Below are 18,498 nucleotides of genomic sequence, written 5' to 3' on the forward strand. Positions count from 1 at the left end.
TTCGTGTACCTATCCAGATACCTTTTAAATGTTGCATATGCACTGGCCTCCACCACTTCCTCTGGCAACTCATTCCATACACGCACTGCTCTCTGCATGAAAAAAAAATGCCCTTTAGGTACCTTTTAAATCTTTCCCCTCTCACTTTAAACCTATGCCCTCTAGCTCTGGACTCCACTACCCTTGGAAAAAGACTTGATGAGCTGAATAGCCTCTTTACACACTGTAAGGATTCGATGAATTATGGATTAAATCCAGTAACCCCAGAAGCGGAGTGCAAATGCAGGCTGGTTAGAAGACTGACTTTGGCTTGCTGGGACATACACCCTACTATAGAAGTTGTTAGAACCTTTAGTCCTGATGGTTCCTTACAGCCCACTAGCCCCCATTCCAATACGTAACCCCCTCCCCCCCACACCCTTCCATGCTCCTGGATATCCTCAATGCCACCTTCAATAGGCACTCATTCAGTATCCAACATGGGCAGACCCTGTCAGGAAAGGGATGAGATATCGACTGCTGACAGAATTCCCCAACATGAGAGAAAGGATAGTGTGATAATACTATGGCTTTAAGAGATGCACTTTGTCCTGTTTTTGTTTCAAGACAGATTTTAAGACAGAGGTGTCTATTTGAATCCAGTAAATAGCGAGACCTTGGGGTTTTTTTAAGTTGGAATAATAGAAGCAGCCTGAATGGGTGGGGTCAAGATCCAACAGAACCAGGATTTTTAGTTTTAGCTTGCTGCAATTCTGGGATTTTGAAGCTGGATGTGGAAACTTTTATTCCTCTCTGTTACAGCTAAAAGCTGGCTGTCTCTTCCTGCTGCTAGAATTTCATGTAAGACAATCTATTTTATTGAATTTGCCTTTGCCAAGGGTGTGTTTATGGGATGATACTATATTGGAACAGTTAATTAGTAGTAGTAGTTAATATATCTATTATTCTGATAAGCATTTTGATAGTTACGGTTAAGCCAATTCTTTTCTTTTTATTTTGTCTGTATTTTAATTCTAGTCTAAAAATAAAGTGCATTCTACTTAAAGTACTTTGATCAAATGAATTGCATCCGGAATGCAACACCTTATACTTAGCTTTTAAATTAGAAAAGTTGGAGTCTAGATTATCTTCTGAATATATTTTAAAAGGGTTTGGTTTGGTCCATAAAAACAGATACAGCTATTATTATTCTGACTGCTTTGAGTTTTGTTCCCTCAACCAACTGATGCATTACAATTTAAAATATTCACGATGGTTTAGCAGTGGATCACATCAGTTTATGATTAGAACCATTTGATTCTTTACCTTACAGTAACAGTTGGTTTCGGCAGGATCACCTCTGGTGAGATCAAAGGACATTTTAAGACAAAACTCAATGAAAGCCTTTCTCCAGTAAATGTGTTGAAATGCTGAAAACATGAAAATAACCACTCACCACCCCCCCCCCCCCCCCCCTCCCCTAGTTGTGCTCTGTGTAGATACTAACTTCACTTCCCTCCAAGATGCAGAAGAAGACTTATGATTAAGTCAAAACCAATCATTCTTCAACATTGGACAACAGCTTGTCAATATCCAGGTGGTTAGGAGATGGAAACACAATGTAAACAGTTGAAAACTAAAAGCTGTGCAAATTTAAATGTTTTAAATATAGAATATTGATTGCTATAATTTAATTTGGGTGCTTGATGTTTTGATATTGTTACCACTATATGTTTGATGTACTATCCAGTGAAAATATCATTATAGTTTTTTGTACAACACTACCATCAAGTGGTTATTAATAGTATTGCTCATAGTTTCATAATATTGACTCGAAGTTTGTAATAAGAGTACAGTAATGCTAAGGCCATCAGTGCTCAGTTTTTGGACTAATGATCTAGAAACAGTTAAAATCCCACTTTGGCAGCTGGGGAATCTAAACTCAATCAATTGGATATATCTGGAATAGAAAGCTAATCTCAGTAATGGTATCCAGAAACTTGTCTTCATTCAGTCCGGTCTATGTTGGATTCCAGTTGGCCCTTTACCTCTTAAACGCCTTCTGAAATGGCCCAGCGAGCTTCTTAGTTCCTGATCTGCTGTGAAGATGAATAATCAAACTGAATAGATTGTACAATATCAACCTAAATACTCAGCATGGCAAATGCACCATTCATCTTCGAAGTTCTCCTAACACTCCCAAGTTCAAGAGAGCTATTCCATTGATATGTCCATCAACAGTCCAACACAGTCGTACTCCCAGAATCATAGCATGCAGCTAATATCCCAGGCTTCACCATCAGCACCTCTGGGTAAGTCCTGGTCTTCTGGTAGGCTACGTTCAGCAGAGCTGGTTGGACAGTTTGCACTGTTTGAAACCAAGAGACTCCACACTGTGCAGCAAGTTAAATATCTGTAAGGGAACTTCCTGTTGACTGCCACCATAAGGTGGTCACACAGTGTGGTCATGAAAAGAGTGTAGTATATATAGAAGTTTGGAGAGAGTGGGAATTTGGCTCATAAGGTGGTGTAGCTTTTCTGTTTCCACTACTTGTACTGTCTTGTGGCACTGTTTCAAACCTTTGTCCAGTGTTCAATGCTTTGTGCAAGCCTAGAAAAACAAAACCTACAACAATCTACAACCTCCATTTCAGTCAGATGGGAAATTCGGTGGTGTGTCTGGAATTTGTGAACTGAGACCATCCAGGGAGAACAATAGGCATATCTCAGCCTCGAATAATAAAGAGTTTGTGTTAGGCTTCAGAAAAGAGCCCCCCTGGCCATTTAGTCAATCATTCAAGGTTGCACGTTTTAAATCATTAGAAGTTTCAAGAGGTGTTTTTTTTTCCATTCAATTCACATTCAACAGATCATCTTCTGCCACTTTGGAAATCTCCAGCTTGAATTCACCAGCATCTTTCTCTTCCTTACAATTTCAACATTCCTGAAGGGCCCATCATTCCCTCCAAACTCCCCGCCCTGCCCCTCCACCCCAACTCAAACACAATGGCCCACTCCTCAATAATCCTCCCTCCCCTTCCCATGGCAATTCCACACGAGTGCTGAAAGTGCAGCCTGTGCCATTTTAGTTCTTTCCTTTGGGCTGCCCAAGGTTTTAAGCACTCTTCCCAGGAAAACAAGCAGCTTTGTGTACATTTTGCAATTTATTAATGGTCTCCTCCACATGGTGAAGGTCAAACATAGATTACTTGACCACTTTGCAGCTCACAAGTGTGACCCCAAGCTTCAGCGACCTATCACTTTAATTCTTCATTTTTGATTTCTTACATCGTCTGTCAACCAGGACAAGCATCAGCTAACTGTGACTCATCAGGAATCGTGCAGCTTCTGACCTTGATCAGGGGCAAACACTCTTCGATGGAGATGAAATGGCTTGTCTTATTTTATTAAACATTTATTTACCTGAAGCTTGTATCATTCAATTAACGTTAATATTTTGTCAAAAGCTTCAAACTGTTGCAATTGTGTCAAGTTTTTAAAATTCCCCACTTCTTTTCAGCCTTTCAGAGTCAGTTTCAAATTACTAAGTTCAATACTATCACTGATTATGGCCTTTTGTTCTGATGTGTTTTGTTTTTGTTACTGGATGACAACTATTGGTGTTTTTTTTTTTAACATTTATATCTACATTTGTCCCTTGATTAGTTCCATTATTTGATACTGCTACAATGGAGGAAGAAAATTCCGAAGCAAGTAGACCCTGTCTTGAGAAGTCCCTTCTCCAGGAAAACTGCTGTCCCCTCTATTCAAAGACCTCTAGTTCCATGACTGTTTGATTGAGTCACCGTAGAACACACTAATCATGAAATATGGCAGACGCCATTTTTGCTTCAAGGGACACTCCATGATAATATTCCATTGTTACTTCTTTACATCTTGCATGACCATTTCTTTTGCGTCTTCTGATCTCACCCATCACTGGCCATTCCTTGATTTTTGCTACCCTTCCCTGTTTTGTTCAATAACTGTTTACATCTCAAATTACCACCAGTTCTGAAAGAAGCGACACTGAAACTGTTAAATCTATTTCTCTTTCAACACAGATGCCGCCAAACCTACTGGGTATCTACAGAATTTTGTTTTAATTTCAGATTTCTGGCACCCATAATAGTGTCTCTGTCTAGATTCATTTATCATTGCAGTGTTTGTGAGTTCGTGATGTGTGCAAAATTGGATGCAGTTACTTGCATTGTGGCAAGCACTAGTCATCAAAAATTAGATCATCATCAGAAATGCTTTTGAAACAAAGTCAGGACCGTTATGGTAAAGGAGACCACTTGGCCCATCAAGTCCATGCTAGATCTTTGTAGAATATTCCAGTCAATTCTATTGCTGTCACCCCATTTCCATAATCCTACAATTGCATTTCTCTCAAGTGCTTATCCAATTTCCTTTGGAAATCACTGATCATCTTCCCTTCCACTTTCCTTATTGACAGCAAATTCCAGGTCATTACCACTTAATGCATTTAAAAATAATTCTACCTCACAACTTCCCTGAATCTTCTACCCAAAACCTTAAATCTCTGCTTCCTAGACCTTTTCTTTACCTATTACATCACAAACTTTTAACAATCTTGCTCAGCTGAGATCTCCCTTTTGTCTCCTCTCTCCATGAAAAGCAAATTCACCTCCTTTAACCTAACCTCATAGCTAAATCCCTCATCCCAGAAACCAAATCTGATAAATCTCCTCCGCATTCTGTCAAAGATTTTCTTGTCCTTCCTAAATTGTGGTGACCAAAACTGGATGAAACACTCTACGTGAAACCTAATCATGGCTCTATTTAGGTTTGCTGTAACTTCCCTACCTCTGTAATTAATACCTTTATTTATGATGTCTAATATCTTCTGTACTTTGACCATTCTTTCAATATGAGCTGAATATGTGCTGCTGGAAAAGCGCAGCAGGTCAGGCAGCATCCAAGGAGCAGGAGAATCGACGTTTCGGGCATGAGCCCTTCTTCAGGAATCACACCTGATGAAGGAGCAGCGCTCTGAAAGCTAGTGCTTCCAATTATTCCATTCTTTCAATATTCCTTGCCAACTTCAAAGATCGATGCCCTGAAATGCTGGGTCTCTCTGTCCCTGTAACTATAAGACCATAACAAATATCTCTCCCTACCCCTTCTGCCAAAACGCATCACCTCATACTTCTCTACGAAATTCTACTTAGGCACTTGTCTGCCTGTTTTGCTCGACTATATGCCCTTTAGCAGGCCATTGATATCCTCACTGTCTGCCTGCTACACCTTTAAGTGCGCAGTATTAGCAAATTTTGAAATTTCTCCACTTTCCAATATGCAAGTCATTTATATATTGCAAAGACAGCAGTGGTCCCAGCACTAACCCTTGTAAAACATCTACCATTTTCCAGTCTGGGAAAACAACCATTCACTATGGCTCGTTGATTGGTGACTTCAAGACAATGTTTTATCCAGTTAAAAATCACAACACCAGGTTATAGTCCAACAGGTTTAATTGGAAGCACTAGTTTTCAGAGCGCTGCTCCTTCATCAGGTGTGATTTTTAACTTTGCACACCCCAGTCCAACACCGGCATCTCCAAATCACGTTTTATCCAAACCGACTGATCATCTTAATTCACAATCTCAATGTTGTCAAAAGGTCTCTTGAAATTCATATATAACATCCAATGCAGTCTCTTCATAAATCTTCAGTTATTGATTTCTCCCAATTATTTACTAACTCTCCCCCCAACTAATGTTAAACTGACTCATCTGTAATAACCAGGAATGTCCTTTCACTATTCCTCAAATAAGGGCGTCACATGTCAGTGCAGCAAGAGTTTGATAGCCACTTCCACCAATATTTTATCAGCACCTCATTCCTGAGTAAACACTGATACTCATCAAGTATTCTAATCTTGCCTTGTGCCTCTACGAATATACTGTATCACATTCTTTCCATAGACTCCATTCTGCTGGCCACTTAGTATTTACATGAGTCATGCTGAGGTTGTACACGTTGGCATATAATACAAGCTCTTTGTTTTGATATTATGTAGCCTGCTCCTAGTCACAGATATTACTGACTTCCAGATCACATTAAAGATTGTAATGCTTGTGGTCAGTGTGTTCTTCAATAGTACAATGACTGTCTAGCCTTGTAAACATTTGAGTTCAAAGTCATTAACCAATACCAGGTCAAAATTAGCTTTTCCTTTGATTTCAAAGTGATATGGCATACAATTAGTTTGTTTCATTCTGTATGCATCACCTCCTCACCACTTTCTTATACTGAACTTCTGCCGCTTTGTGCAAGCAGCATTCTAGAACCTCATTACATTGTCAGTTTTCATCCAGACCCAAACAACGCAGACCCTACCTTCAGCAATGGCCAATGCAAACTGAGATTCGCATAGTTTGCAGAACCACTATGGGACCAGGATGCTGTATGATTCTCAATAGCAGTGAATCTACTTTCTTATATTATTAGGCAAATTCATTCCTTCTCCATCACTGAATAATTTATTTCCCACCCTCAATAAAGTTGATTCACGTTAAAAACGCCCAATGCAAGTGATTGAAAACAAAGCATAACTTTGGTGAAGAAACCCACAAATAGCAGAATTCAAAATAGGTTTAATTTTTTAAAACTCTAATATATATGTGTTGTGCATTTAAAATCCAACTGGAGATTTTACTTTGAATATGGCATTAGAAGAATCCGTAAAATAATGAAAGTTGCTGCTCAGATTTCCCTCCATAATTGGCAGCACTGAAACCAAACAGTGGTGAGAGAACCATGACTAATAGATTTATGGACTGTAATACCTTGTAACCTATGAATTTCCCAAATTAATTCTGTTTCTGTGAAATTTCTTTCAGAATTAAAAACAACTACATTAATACAGTATATAAATGTTTAGCTAAAGTGAGTTGTTTGGTGACATATTGCAAAATTTAATATTTTCCTACAGTCACAAGTAACATTTACTTTAAATTATGTCTTGTGCGTTTAGTTATCTTTGTGAACCATTATTTAAACTAGTTTAGCCTGCGACTTGCTACAAAATCTCAAACCTTTTCCCTATTTCCATATTGTGCTTTGCTTGTCATTTTTAAGAGGTTAAATGATGTTTAAAATCAAGTCCAACTTACTTAATACAAGTATTTTTGTCAGTGTAATCATGTAAATATCTATCTTCTAGACATTCAAGGAAGAGTTTATCCAGAAAATGTCATGTAATGATTAACCATCAAAAATACCATCTCAAGGACATTTTTCTCGCTACTTCCAGATGAAACAGCAATTCTGTGTTGACACTTGATACTTAAAAAAAACACCTCAGATTGTAACGCTTGTGGTCAGTGTGTTCTTCAGTAGTACAATGACTGTAAAAGACTGGTTCCATGCTCGTCTTATTTTCCCTCAAGAGGTCCATTGACTGCAAGTAAAATAAAAACAATTAATTGCACAACTTTCATCATCATTTGCGCTCTACTGATAATGAGTTAATTTTGAATTTTCACAAACCTATTAAAACTAAGTTCAGTAAAAACCTTGTTCTTTAAATCCAGGCAATTTAGATATAAAAGCAGAAAATTTGCTAAGCAACTTTGCATTATTCCCATCCGCATCCACACAATGGTGACTATTCAATTACTGTACTTGCCGCACAAATATGTGAATGCAGAATTAAATCTCAATGAATATGGTCTTGCAAGTTTCTCACATTCGTAGAAAAGAACAGTACTCCTTAACAGTTAAACACTCAAATAACACAAGGTTAAAAAATATGCACATCAAGCCTTGATTCCATCTTTACACTCAAAATGCAAAAAAAAAGCTGCAAATTTTCTGTAATAAATTAATATGATAACTTTAAGAGAATAATAGAATTACTAGTAATAGGGGCCTCTCTCTCAAAATGCATACTTTATAAGACCCATTGTCACTTACACCAAATCAATTGCTGGGTTCATCAAGACGAACTACCTATTGCCATACCCTTATACAGTCTTGCAGCTTTTCAGGAATGAAAAGCCAGATTTCAAGTCTTGTTTTTAATAATTCAGTTCTCCTATACAGTGGTCAGGTTAATAAAAAGGGCATAATAAGAGGAGGAGGAGGACATACAAGCTACTTGCCTGTGATGTGGCACCTTACTAATTCCATTTGGAAATCTCAGTATACTAGCTTATACCTACTTTCCCTCATTATATCCTCAAAAAAAATACTTGCTTACTGCATTCTTTCATGACCTGTCGACCTCTCTGACAAGGCCAGCATTTGTTACCCATCCCAAACTGCTCAAGAGCTATTGAGAGTCAACCACATAGGAGTCAAATCTAGGCCAGACCAGGCAAGGATGGCAGATTCCCTTCATTAAGATGATATTTTTGAACTAAGTGGATTGCCACCCCTTCCAGATTGATTAATTGATTTTGAATTCATCATCTGCCATGGTGAAATGATTTCTCTTCCAGAAAATCATGTTGACTCTGCTTAATCATATTATGATTGAGTGCAATAACATTTTTGGTGGATTCCAGCATCCCTCCAGAACTAATGACAGGCTAATCAGCAAACCTTCCTGCTTTCTCTCTCTGTCTATTCTTGACTAGCAATATTACAATTACCACTGTCCACTCTGCTGGGATGTTTCTAGAACATGAGGAATCTTGGAAGGTCACAATGAACGCATCCATTATCACTGCAGATTTCTCTTCCTTTTTTTTCCTTCTCTATTTTGTGTTTTTATCCCTTTCCTTCCTTCTTGGCGATCTCCTGAACTCCTGGCCTCAGCATGGAGTCGACTCTCTACCATAGCACAGATGCAGCAAAGCATCCTCTCAAAGCCAGTGGCTTTGGCCCAGCATGTCTTTCAGTGGCCCAGTGTAGCAGCTTCCTGGCCTACTGTGGCTTCAATGTAGACGTCTGGCCTCGAGAGGATTCCAGAGCGGTCTCCCAGTCTCGAGAGGCTCGAAGTGAAGCACAGCATGGTCTGGAGTCAAGGACTAGAGGCTAGGTGCGGTTGGGTTGGAAGGACTGTTGTTCTGGACTTCTTTATTTCTCTATTTTCTAATTTATCCCTGCCATCTGTAATGCTGGACTTTTTATTTCTTTATTTTTCAAATTTTGTTTCCCAAGAACTTGTACTGAAAAAAATCTGCACCCAGGCAACTCGTGCCTAAAGATGGCACCATGAGTAGTGACTTGCAAACTTTTCATTGTACTCATTTGAGCACATGACAATAGAGCTAATTCAATAATTCAATTCCTCTTTTAGGTCTCCAGGATAAAGACCATCAAATCCTGGGGATCTGTTAGCTTTTAATTCCTTTAGTTTCTCCAGTACTTTTTCTCTACTATTATTATCCCCGTGGTTCCTCATGATTTTCAGTACACTTATATCTTTCTTCACAGTTGAAAATATAAAAGATATTTGTGTAATGTCTCTTATCTTCTATTTCCTGACTCTTACACTCACTCTTTACTGGTTTGAGTCAGTGATGCTTCTCTTCTGTCTGTGTGATCAAAGCTAGAGTTATTTCTTTGTAGGTGAAATATGACTCATCACTATATAGTTTAGGAATGATTTCATCTCACTTGACTGTTTTGTCAAGAGTTCAATACACTACCTGCTTTGCATTAGGTACAGTACACTACTAGCTCCAGTATTCAAATTTCTTTCTTGTTTATTGCCCAGCACTGTTTCAACATTAATAACCAAAGATCTTTTTCAGCTTTAATTATGTTGCATCATTCACAAAGTACCTAACCTGTCCAATTTACAGTACAATTTACAGTTATTGTATTCCCATGTACCGAAGTACAGTGAAAAGCTTTGTTTTGCAAGCACTACAGGAAGACTGTGGCAAACAGGGACATGCAGATCAATGGGTGCTTAGATAGAGTGAGGAGTACAGGTTGCACTGCACAGGATGTGCACAAAGCAAGATCAACATTATTTGAAGTTAGAGAGTCCATTCATCAGTCTAATAATGGCCGGGAAGAAGCTGTTTTTGAAACTTTTGATGCGTGTTCAAAGCTTCAATATCTTCTGCCTAAAGGGTTCACTTGTCCCTATGAAATTCCATCTATTATAGCAGCATCCATATATGCATTATAACCATGTAAGCCATTTTGTAAATTGTATTTCTCTTTCACAGATTCAGCTTTCCCTTGTAGTTTAATATTCTGAGTCTGACCAGTTTACGTTAAAGTTTAGTCATAGTCTAATAGAATGGAGACTGACGCTTTGGTCCAACTCATCTGCACTGCAAAGATATCCCAATCTGCTCTCGTCCCATTTCGCTGCTCGTTAGATGCTGCCTGAACTGCTGTGCTTTTCCAGCACCACTAATCCAGTATCTCGTCCCATTTGCCAGCATTTGGCCTAAAATCCCTCTAAACTCCTCCTCTTCATATACCCATCTAAATGCATTTTAACTGCTGTAATTGTGCCAAACTCCACCATTTCCTCTGGCAGCTCATTCCATACACGCACCACCCATTGTGTTAAAATGTTACACTTTAGGTCCCCTTTATATCTTTCTCCTCTCGCCTTAAACCTATGACCTCTAGTTTTGGCTCCTGGGGAAAAGACCTTGGTTATTCACCCTAACCATATGCCTTATGATTCGATAAACCTCAGCCCTCAGCCTCCGCCGCTCCAGGGACAAAAAGCCTCAGCCTATTCAGCTTCTCCCTATAGTTCAAACCGTCCAGTCCTGGTAACATTCCTGTAAATTGTTTCTGTACCTTTTCAAGTCTAACAACATTCTTCGTTTTGGCAACCAGAACTGCATGTAGTATTCTAAAAAAAGCGACCTCTACAATGACAATATGACATTCCAATTCCCATACTCAGTATTCTAACCAATGAAGGCAAACATGCCAAAAGTCATCTTCACCGCCCTGTCTACCCATGACTCCACTTTCAAGGAATGCGTACCTGCTCTCCTAGATCTCCTTGTTTGGCAGCATTTCCAAGGCCTTACCATTAAGTGTGTAAGCCCTGCCCTGATTTGCCTTACCAAAATGCAACACTTCACATTTATCTAAATTAAACTCCATCTGCCACTCCTTAGCCCATTGGCCCATCTGATCAAGATCCCATTTTAGTCCGTGATAATCTTAATAACTTTCCATTACACCACCTATTTTGGTGTAATCTGCAAAGTTAAGAACCATACCCCATATATTCATATCCAAATCATTTATATAAATGATGAAAAACAGTGGACCCAGCACTGATCCTATGGCACACCAGTGGTAACAGACCTCCAATGCAAAAACTAAACTTGTACCACCATCCTCTGTCTTCTATATTCAAACCAATTTTGTATCCAATTAGCCAGCTCCCCCGATCCCATTTGACCTAACCTTACTAACCAGCCTACCATGTGGAACCTTGTTGAATGCTTTGCTTAAGTCCATGTAGACAACGTCCACCACTCTGCCTTCATCAACCTTCTTTGTAACTTCTTCAAAAGATACCTCAAGCAAGTTAGTGAGACATGATTTCCTATGCACAAAGCCATGTTGACTATCTCTAATCAGTCCCTGCCTTTCCAGATACCTATTTCTTAAGAATCCTTTTCAACAACTTACTCACCACTGACATAAGGCTCACCAGTCTATAGTTCCCTGATTTTCCTTACAGACGGTCCTAAATAATGGCACCACATCAGCCAACCTCCAGTCTTCCCACACCTCACCTGTGGTGGTCAGTGATAGATATACTTCAGCAAGAGCCTGGCAATCTCTTCCCATAAGGTTCTGGGAAACACCTGATCAGGTCCTGGGGATTTATGTATCTTTAAATGTTTTTTAAGACTTCCAGCATCTCCTCTTATGTAATATGAACTTTTTTCAAGATACCATTATTTTTTTCTTCATGTACCCTAGCTTCCATATCCTTCTCCACAGTAAATACAGAGACAAAATATTCATTTTGTATCTCACCCATATTTAAAATGTGAATGTACCTCCTAGAGAAGGAGTGATATGCGACACTTGACCTTCTGTTGGGAAATAAGGCAGGACAGTGACTGAGGTGTCAATTGGGGAGTATTTTTGGGCAAGTGGTCATAGCTACAGTATATTCGTTTTAAATTTGTTATGGACAACAATAGAACTGATCAAAAATTAAAAGTTCTAAATTGCAGTAAAGCCAATTTTGACAGTATTAGATAGAAAGTTTCAAAAGTCAATTGAACTTTAAAACATAGCTTCCCCCACTATAAATTTGAGAGAATAGGGCCCTGAGCATTGATTCTGGGACAGACCATGCACTACTCATTAGATTCTCAATATAAGTTACAAAACAAACATCTGCTTCTTGCTAGCCCACAGAGAAATTCTTATCTTTACCTTTATCCAAGATTTCTTGAAAATTAATTTCTATTTATCATTGGACTTCCTAGTTCACCTGCCATTATCCCCCCAAAATCAATCAAGAAACTTCATCGGGTAGGAGTTTCCCTGTAAATTTATGTCTGCTGCTATAAAAAACTAAGTTAGATCAAATTTACTAACGGCTGATTTCTGATTAACTGTGTTACCGTGAAGTCAACAGAGCTGTATTTGCCTAAGTTTGTTTTGTAATGTTATTTTGAAAAGAGAATCATAACATAGTCATGGCCCCCTACTGTTCCCCACTTTGGCAACTCCAAATTTTGGAAATGTTTTGATTTTCTCCCTGCCACAGAATCAGATACACTGAAATTACAATTTGTTCCATTCATCCACTGCTTTTATCGGTTAACATAGTGAAATGATGAACAGTCATAGCAGTGTGAACGTACCAAAACAGTAGGTGGCACTCTGTCCACAACGCTTTGTGTTGTAACATATGATAGGCTGCCTGAAGCACAAGCAGGTTAGCAGCTCTGAATTGGAGTACAGGAACAAAGAAAAAGTTGCACAACATTCTGAAGGAACGGAGACAGTCTCCTTCATATTCTTCTCTCCATGTTCCTCATCCCAACTTCACCCCTTCTTCCCTCCATTCTTTACTTAAGCAGTGTTCAATTTAATAAAACATTGTTTGTAGTGTGATAATATATATTTCTTTAACATGGGTGTTCTGATGATAAATATTGTTATGCAAAATTGATTTAACTCTCTGTATTCTCTGTAAAACCAACAACAGTTGAACTGCCACATTTAACCTTTACCCTCTGATTCAGCAAAACATAGGAACTCCATAAAGGGAACTGGCAACTTTATTGGCAGGAAATCAAAAACAGGCAACGTACTGATATGGCAACATTAAATGCTACAGAAAATAATTATTGCAAACAGTGTTATTATTATTTTTCAAAATTACGCCAATAAAATATTCAAATAAATACACAACATGAAAAATATCAGTTATTTTTAAAGCCAAATTCAACTTTGGGAATAGGAAGAAATATGACAGTTTTGAAAAGTTCTGAATAGTGGCATGGGAATTTTATGAAGCACAATAATTTATGTCCAACCTACTATTCTTTACTGAAGGTTTCATTTATAAAACAGACTTAGATCAAGGAGATTCATATTTAACCAGATGTAAAACAAATGACGAAAGAAAAACAAAGCTGCATTAACGAAGCTACCTTTCTTCATCCATATAGTGGTTATAAAGTGAACTGGGCATAATCCACATACCTTTGGGGACAAATTTCAACGAGCTGCTGAATATTCAGAAACGTGACTGGCCTGGCTTAGGCCCGTCATTGAGGAACTCATGGCCAAGTCCATTCCCACACTTTCCACAAGAAACCTGAAAAAGAAATGTTTTAAAGAAGGTTCAACAATGCTCCTTCTTCGACTCAATCAAAACCATTTTCTACAAACTTGCCCAAAGCTGATAGTTACTGCAAAAGTGGCAAAGTTTTATTGTAGGCAGCTCTGTAGGCCTGTAATTAAGTAGGAGAGCACCATTCATTAACTGCAACTCAGTGATAAATCATATATTCTCTTCTTCTTGCCCCCCCCCCCCCTTTCTCTCCTTTATAACAAACTAGTAAACAAAGCACAAACCGGATCGAAACAATCAAAAGCATTGACAGAGTTCCTATCCAAAAACCAATCTGACCCACACCAGCCAACTAGCCAAGTGAACTAACCAACACCTCAGAGAGGTGGTATGGCACCATACAATTACCCTTTCATATTATAATCTTGAGTAGGGATAGTGATGGTCAAGTTTCCAATAACTTTCCATCACACAATTAACTCATTCTTACTCATCTGCTACTGGTGTATGTTGAAAGGATTTGCAAGTCGATACTCAACCTATTTGATAGCACATTCTTTATCCATCCAATCCTGGAGTGGAACTTGAACCTGGAGCCTCTGGCTCAGAGGCTGGACACTACCCATCACACCACAAGATCTCAGTTCTTTTAAGTATATGAGAAGCAACATCACAATACAGCAACCATTTAAATGCTGAGTCTGATTTAGACTAGGCAAATGCAATTATTAACAGTAACAATAAATAATCTTTCATTTTCCATTTACTACCACGTTTGACAACTTACCTTTAGGGCATTCTTTCTGTCCTTTCTTTTTGATAGACTGTCTGGATGAATGGTTTCAGTAAAAGCAGGCCATGGTGAGGAATGGTTATATTTAGCTTTACTTGAAAACAATTCATACCCACACTTTGAACAGACATATATCCCTGTATTAAAAACAATGTTTAAAGTCTTAACTGGCCAGCAAAACGGAATACAAACAATAACATTTACAATAATATTTAGATTAATGATAGAAATATTAACATTTCTGCAATACTAGAAATAAACGTTGCCAGACAAAATTACAGTTTCTCCAACATCCCTTTGGACATGTACAATATTTTTATACTTAAATTATAAAATTTTATCAGTGCAAATTTTCTTTAAGGTTCCAACTTCGCCCAGCTCAAAATGGCCATCTTTCAGTTGTTTCTCTCCCACTTCCCCCTCTGATATCAACGTGCCCATGACACTCACCTCTGCTTCAATCCTATCTGCACTGAACTACTAACTACATACACACTCCCTGAAAGCCAAATACCATTTCACTTTTTCAATTTAGTACATTGCATTGCTCCTGTCCACTGTCCAAACACAAATAGATTGGGCAAACACCTTGTGGAACACTTCCACTCAGTTCGCAAACATGGTCCCAATCTTCTAGTTTCCTGCTATTTTAACTTGCACTGTTAAACGAAAGCTCAAGGGATATACCTCACATTTCAATTAGGCTGGATAGAGTGGATAGAGGAGAAAACGGTGCCCAATGGCAAAAGATTTTAAAAAAGGGGGAAAACTTATTGAAGACTGCAAGAGGGTTAGGAACTGCAAGAGGGTGAAGGATCAGGCTTTGGAGAATTGGAACTTGAGTTTTGGAAACTGGGATGAAGAATCAAGATTTGGAGAAGTAGGATACAGAATTTGGGATCTGATCAATTAGGGCTGGGTGCACAGAAACTGGGATATAGGAAGTGGGATTGGGAAACAGAGTTTGGGATACAAGGTTTAGATTTGGGGATCTGGGATACCAGATTGGGAATACAGGACATGGGGTTTGGGGAATTGGGAAACAGGATTTGTGATACAGGAAACAGGGTTTTTTAAGAGGGGATTTTGGATATGGGACACAGGATACAGGGTACAGAGTATGGGAATTTGGAAGACAGGGTTCAGGGTTTGGGAGACAGGGTTTGGGGATTTGGGAGATGCTGGGTATGGGATACGAGATTTGGAGATTTTGGACATGGGATTTGAGAGATGGAATATGGGATATGCGGTTTGGGATATGAGGTTTAGGAATTTGGGACACTGATTTTGGGGTTTATGAATTTGGGTGATGGGGTTTCGGGATTTGCGATATGGTATACGGAGTTTGGGGATTTAGGATATCGGATATGAAGTTTGAGGATTTGGACTTGGGAGTTTGAGGATTTGGTATACAGGGTTTAGGGATTTGGGATACAGAATTTGGGGATTTGAGATACAGGGTTGAGGGATTTGGGAATTTGAGATACAGGATTTGGGATATGGGGTTGGGGGATTTGGGAGACAGGGTTTAGAGATTTGAAGATGGGATACAGGGTTTGGGGATTTGGAATACAATTTGAGGATTTGGGATCTGAGGATTTGGAGTTAGAATACAGGGTTTGGGGATTTGGAGATGGGATACAAGATACAGGGTATGGGGATTTGGGAATGGGATACAGGATTTGGAAATTGGGGATTTGGAGATAGAATATAGGGCTTGGGGATTTGGAATACAGAGTTTGAGGATTTGGGATACAGGATTTGGGAGTTTGGTTTTTGCAGATGGGATACAAAGCTTGGGATTTGGGATTTGCAGATGGGATACAGAATTTGGGATTTGGAGATGGGATACAATGTTTGGGATGGGGTTTGGGATTTGGGGATAGGATACAGGGATTGGGATTTGGGGATGGGATACAGGGTTTGGGGTTGGGATTTGGGGATGGGGATGGGACACAGGGTTGGGATGGGGTTTTGGATTTGGGGATGGAATACAGGGTTGGGATGGGGTTGGGGATTTGGGGATGGAATACAGGGATTGGGATTTGGGGATGGGATACAGTGTTTGGGGATGGGATTTGGGGAAGGGATTTGGGATTTGGGGAAGTGACACGGGGTTGGGGATGGGGTTTGGGAGTTGGGTAAGGGATACAGGGTTTGGGATTTGGGGATGGGATACAGGGTGTGGGGATGGGATTTGGGGAAGGGACACGGGGATGGGATTTGGGATTTGGGGAACTCCAAGTCTCGAGCAGTTTCGGTTCCTCCACTTTAATCAAAACTTGACGTTTCACCTAAAACTCAATCCCGCTTCCCGGAAAGAAAACACAAACTGAAACTGAGTAACAAACTAACCCAACATTCCCAGACCCACAGCAGCCAGACTCACCGGCGTCAAAGTGATCTTTATAAACTTCACTCCCGAAGAACGAACAGAACGCCATTCCCCAGCAGCCGGCTCTCCATCTGCCCGTCAGAGCGGCGCATGCGTCACAATGCCGGCCGCCGTCGTCAGGAGGGTAGGGAGGGGCGCATGCGCAGGCCTTCACCTATTGTAGTTACCGGGGGACACCTAGAGGGGGAGGCATTGAGCAGGAGTAGCAGAAGCTAATGCTTAATTGCTAGGAGAGGTGTTGGTAATTTGGTAATCAAAACATCTACTGTTGCGATTATAGTTAAGACTTTGGTAACAGATACGTTGGTTGGCCAGCATGCAACAACTTGCATTTCTGTAGCACATTTAACGTAGCAGAATGGGATTTGTACATGAATTTATTTATTGTCACGTGCACCGAGGCACAGTGAAAAGCTTTGTTTTGCGAGCAATACAGGCAGATCTCAGAGTTAAGTAGCACAGATAAGGAAATAATAGGTAAACAGTGGCAATAACAAAAACACAGGTACAGGCAAATGTTAAGAGTTTGTGAGTCCATTCTTTGGAGATGCCGGGTGTTGGACTGGGATTTACAAAGTTAAAAATCACACAACACCAGGTTATAGTTCAACAGGTTTAATTGAAAGCACACTAGCTTTCGGAGTGACACTCCTTCATCAGGTGATAGTGGAGAGCTCAATCCTAACACAGAATTTATCGCAAAAATTTACAGTGTGATGTAACTGAAATTGTACATTGAAAAATTGATTGTCTGTTAAGCCTTTCATCTGTTAAAATACAGTGATAGCTTCACTTCTTTCATGAGTAAATCACAAAACCTTTTTTTAAAAAAGTTGCATTCTCAGGTTAGCTGTTAACAATGGTGATGGCTAGACAATATGTTGAAGGTGTTGGTCCCCTGTGTTCTCTGTCTATGCCATGATGTTTAGATTGATTCTAATCAAAAAAGTGAAATCACTTTGTTTTACATAAATTCATGCAGTATTTGAGCTCAGAGTTCTACATTATTGCATGCAGTTTTTGAGCATAGTACAATGTAACCCTGCAAGTAAAAGTTCACTCCACAAAATATATGTGTGCATGTGAGTCTTTGTGTGTGTGTCTGTCTGGGGTGGGGGTTGTGAGTGTGAGAAAGTGTATGTGTGTGTGTAGTGAGTGCAGAGTGACTTAAGTCTGTGAGGGGGTGCATGTGTGAGTATGGGAGTGTGTGTGTCTGTAAGGGTGTGTGTGGGTACCTGTGTGCGCGTCTGTGTGTCCGTGTGTATGTGTGTATAGGAGTGCCTTGTGTAGGAGTATCTGTGTGTATATAGTGCAATGGTGATCACCTGTAATGTGACATGAACCCAAGGTCCCAGTTGAGGCCCTCCCTATGGGTACGGAACTTAGCTATCAGCCTCTGCTCGGCCACTTTTCTCTGCTGCCTGTCCCAAAGTCCGCCTTGGAGGATGGTCACCCGAAGGTCCGAGGTTGAATATCCGGGACCACTGAAGTGTTCCCCAACTGGGAGGGAACCCTCCTGTCTGTTGATTGTTGTGCGGTGGCCGTTCATCCGTTGTCGTAGCCTTTGCTCGGTTTCCCCACTGTACCATGCCTCCG

The 18,498-nt window shown here is 39.7% G+C and overlaps 1 protein-coding gene across 1 annotated transcript; it reads right to left on the minus strand.

Moving 5' to 3' along the window:
- Nucleotides 1-6,585: 6,585 nt before the first annotated feature.
- LOC140464389 (methionine-R-sulfoxide reductase B1-like) lies at nucleotides 6,586-16,986 on the minus strand. Its single transcript, XM_072559381.1, has 4 exons — nucleotides 16,897-16,986; nucleotides 14,502-14,644; nucleotides 13,624-13,738; nucleotides 6,586-7,408 (listed from the first exon to the last, which is right to left on the minus strand). Exons 1-4 carry the CDS (start codon nucleotides 16,949-16,951, stop codon nucleotides 7,383-7,385), a joined length of 339 nt encoding a protein of 112 aa, XP_072415482.1. The 5' UTR covers nucleotides 16,952-16,986; the 3' UTR covers nucleotides 6,586-7,382.
- Between the last annotated feature and the right edge of the window lie 1,512 nt (nucleotides 16,987-18,498).

The sequence above is a fragment of the Chiloscyllium punctatum genome, chromosome 40, assembly GCF_047496795.1.
Source record: "Chiloscyllium punctatum isolate Juve2018m chromosome 40, sChiPun1.3, whole genome shotgun sequence".
NCBI classification, from domain to species: Eukaryota; Metazoa; Chordata; class Chondrichthyes; order Orectolobiformes; family Hemiscylliidae; genus Chiloscyllium; species Chiloscyllium punctatum.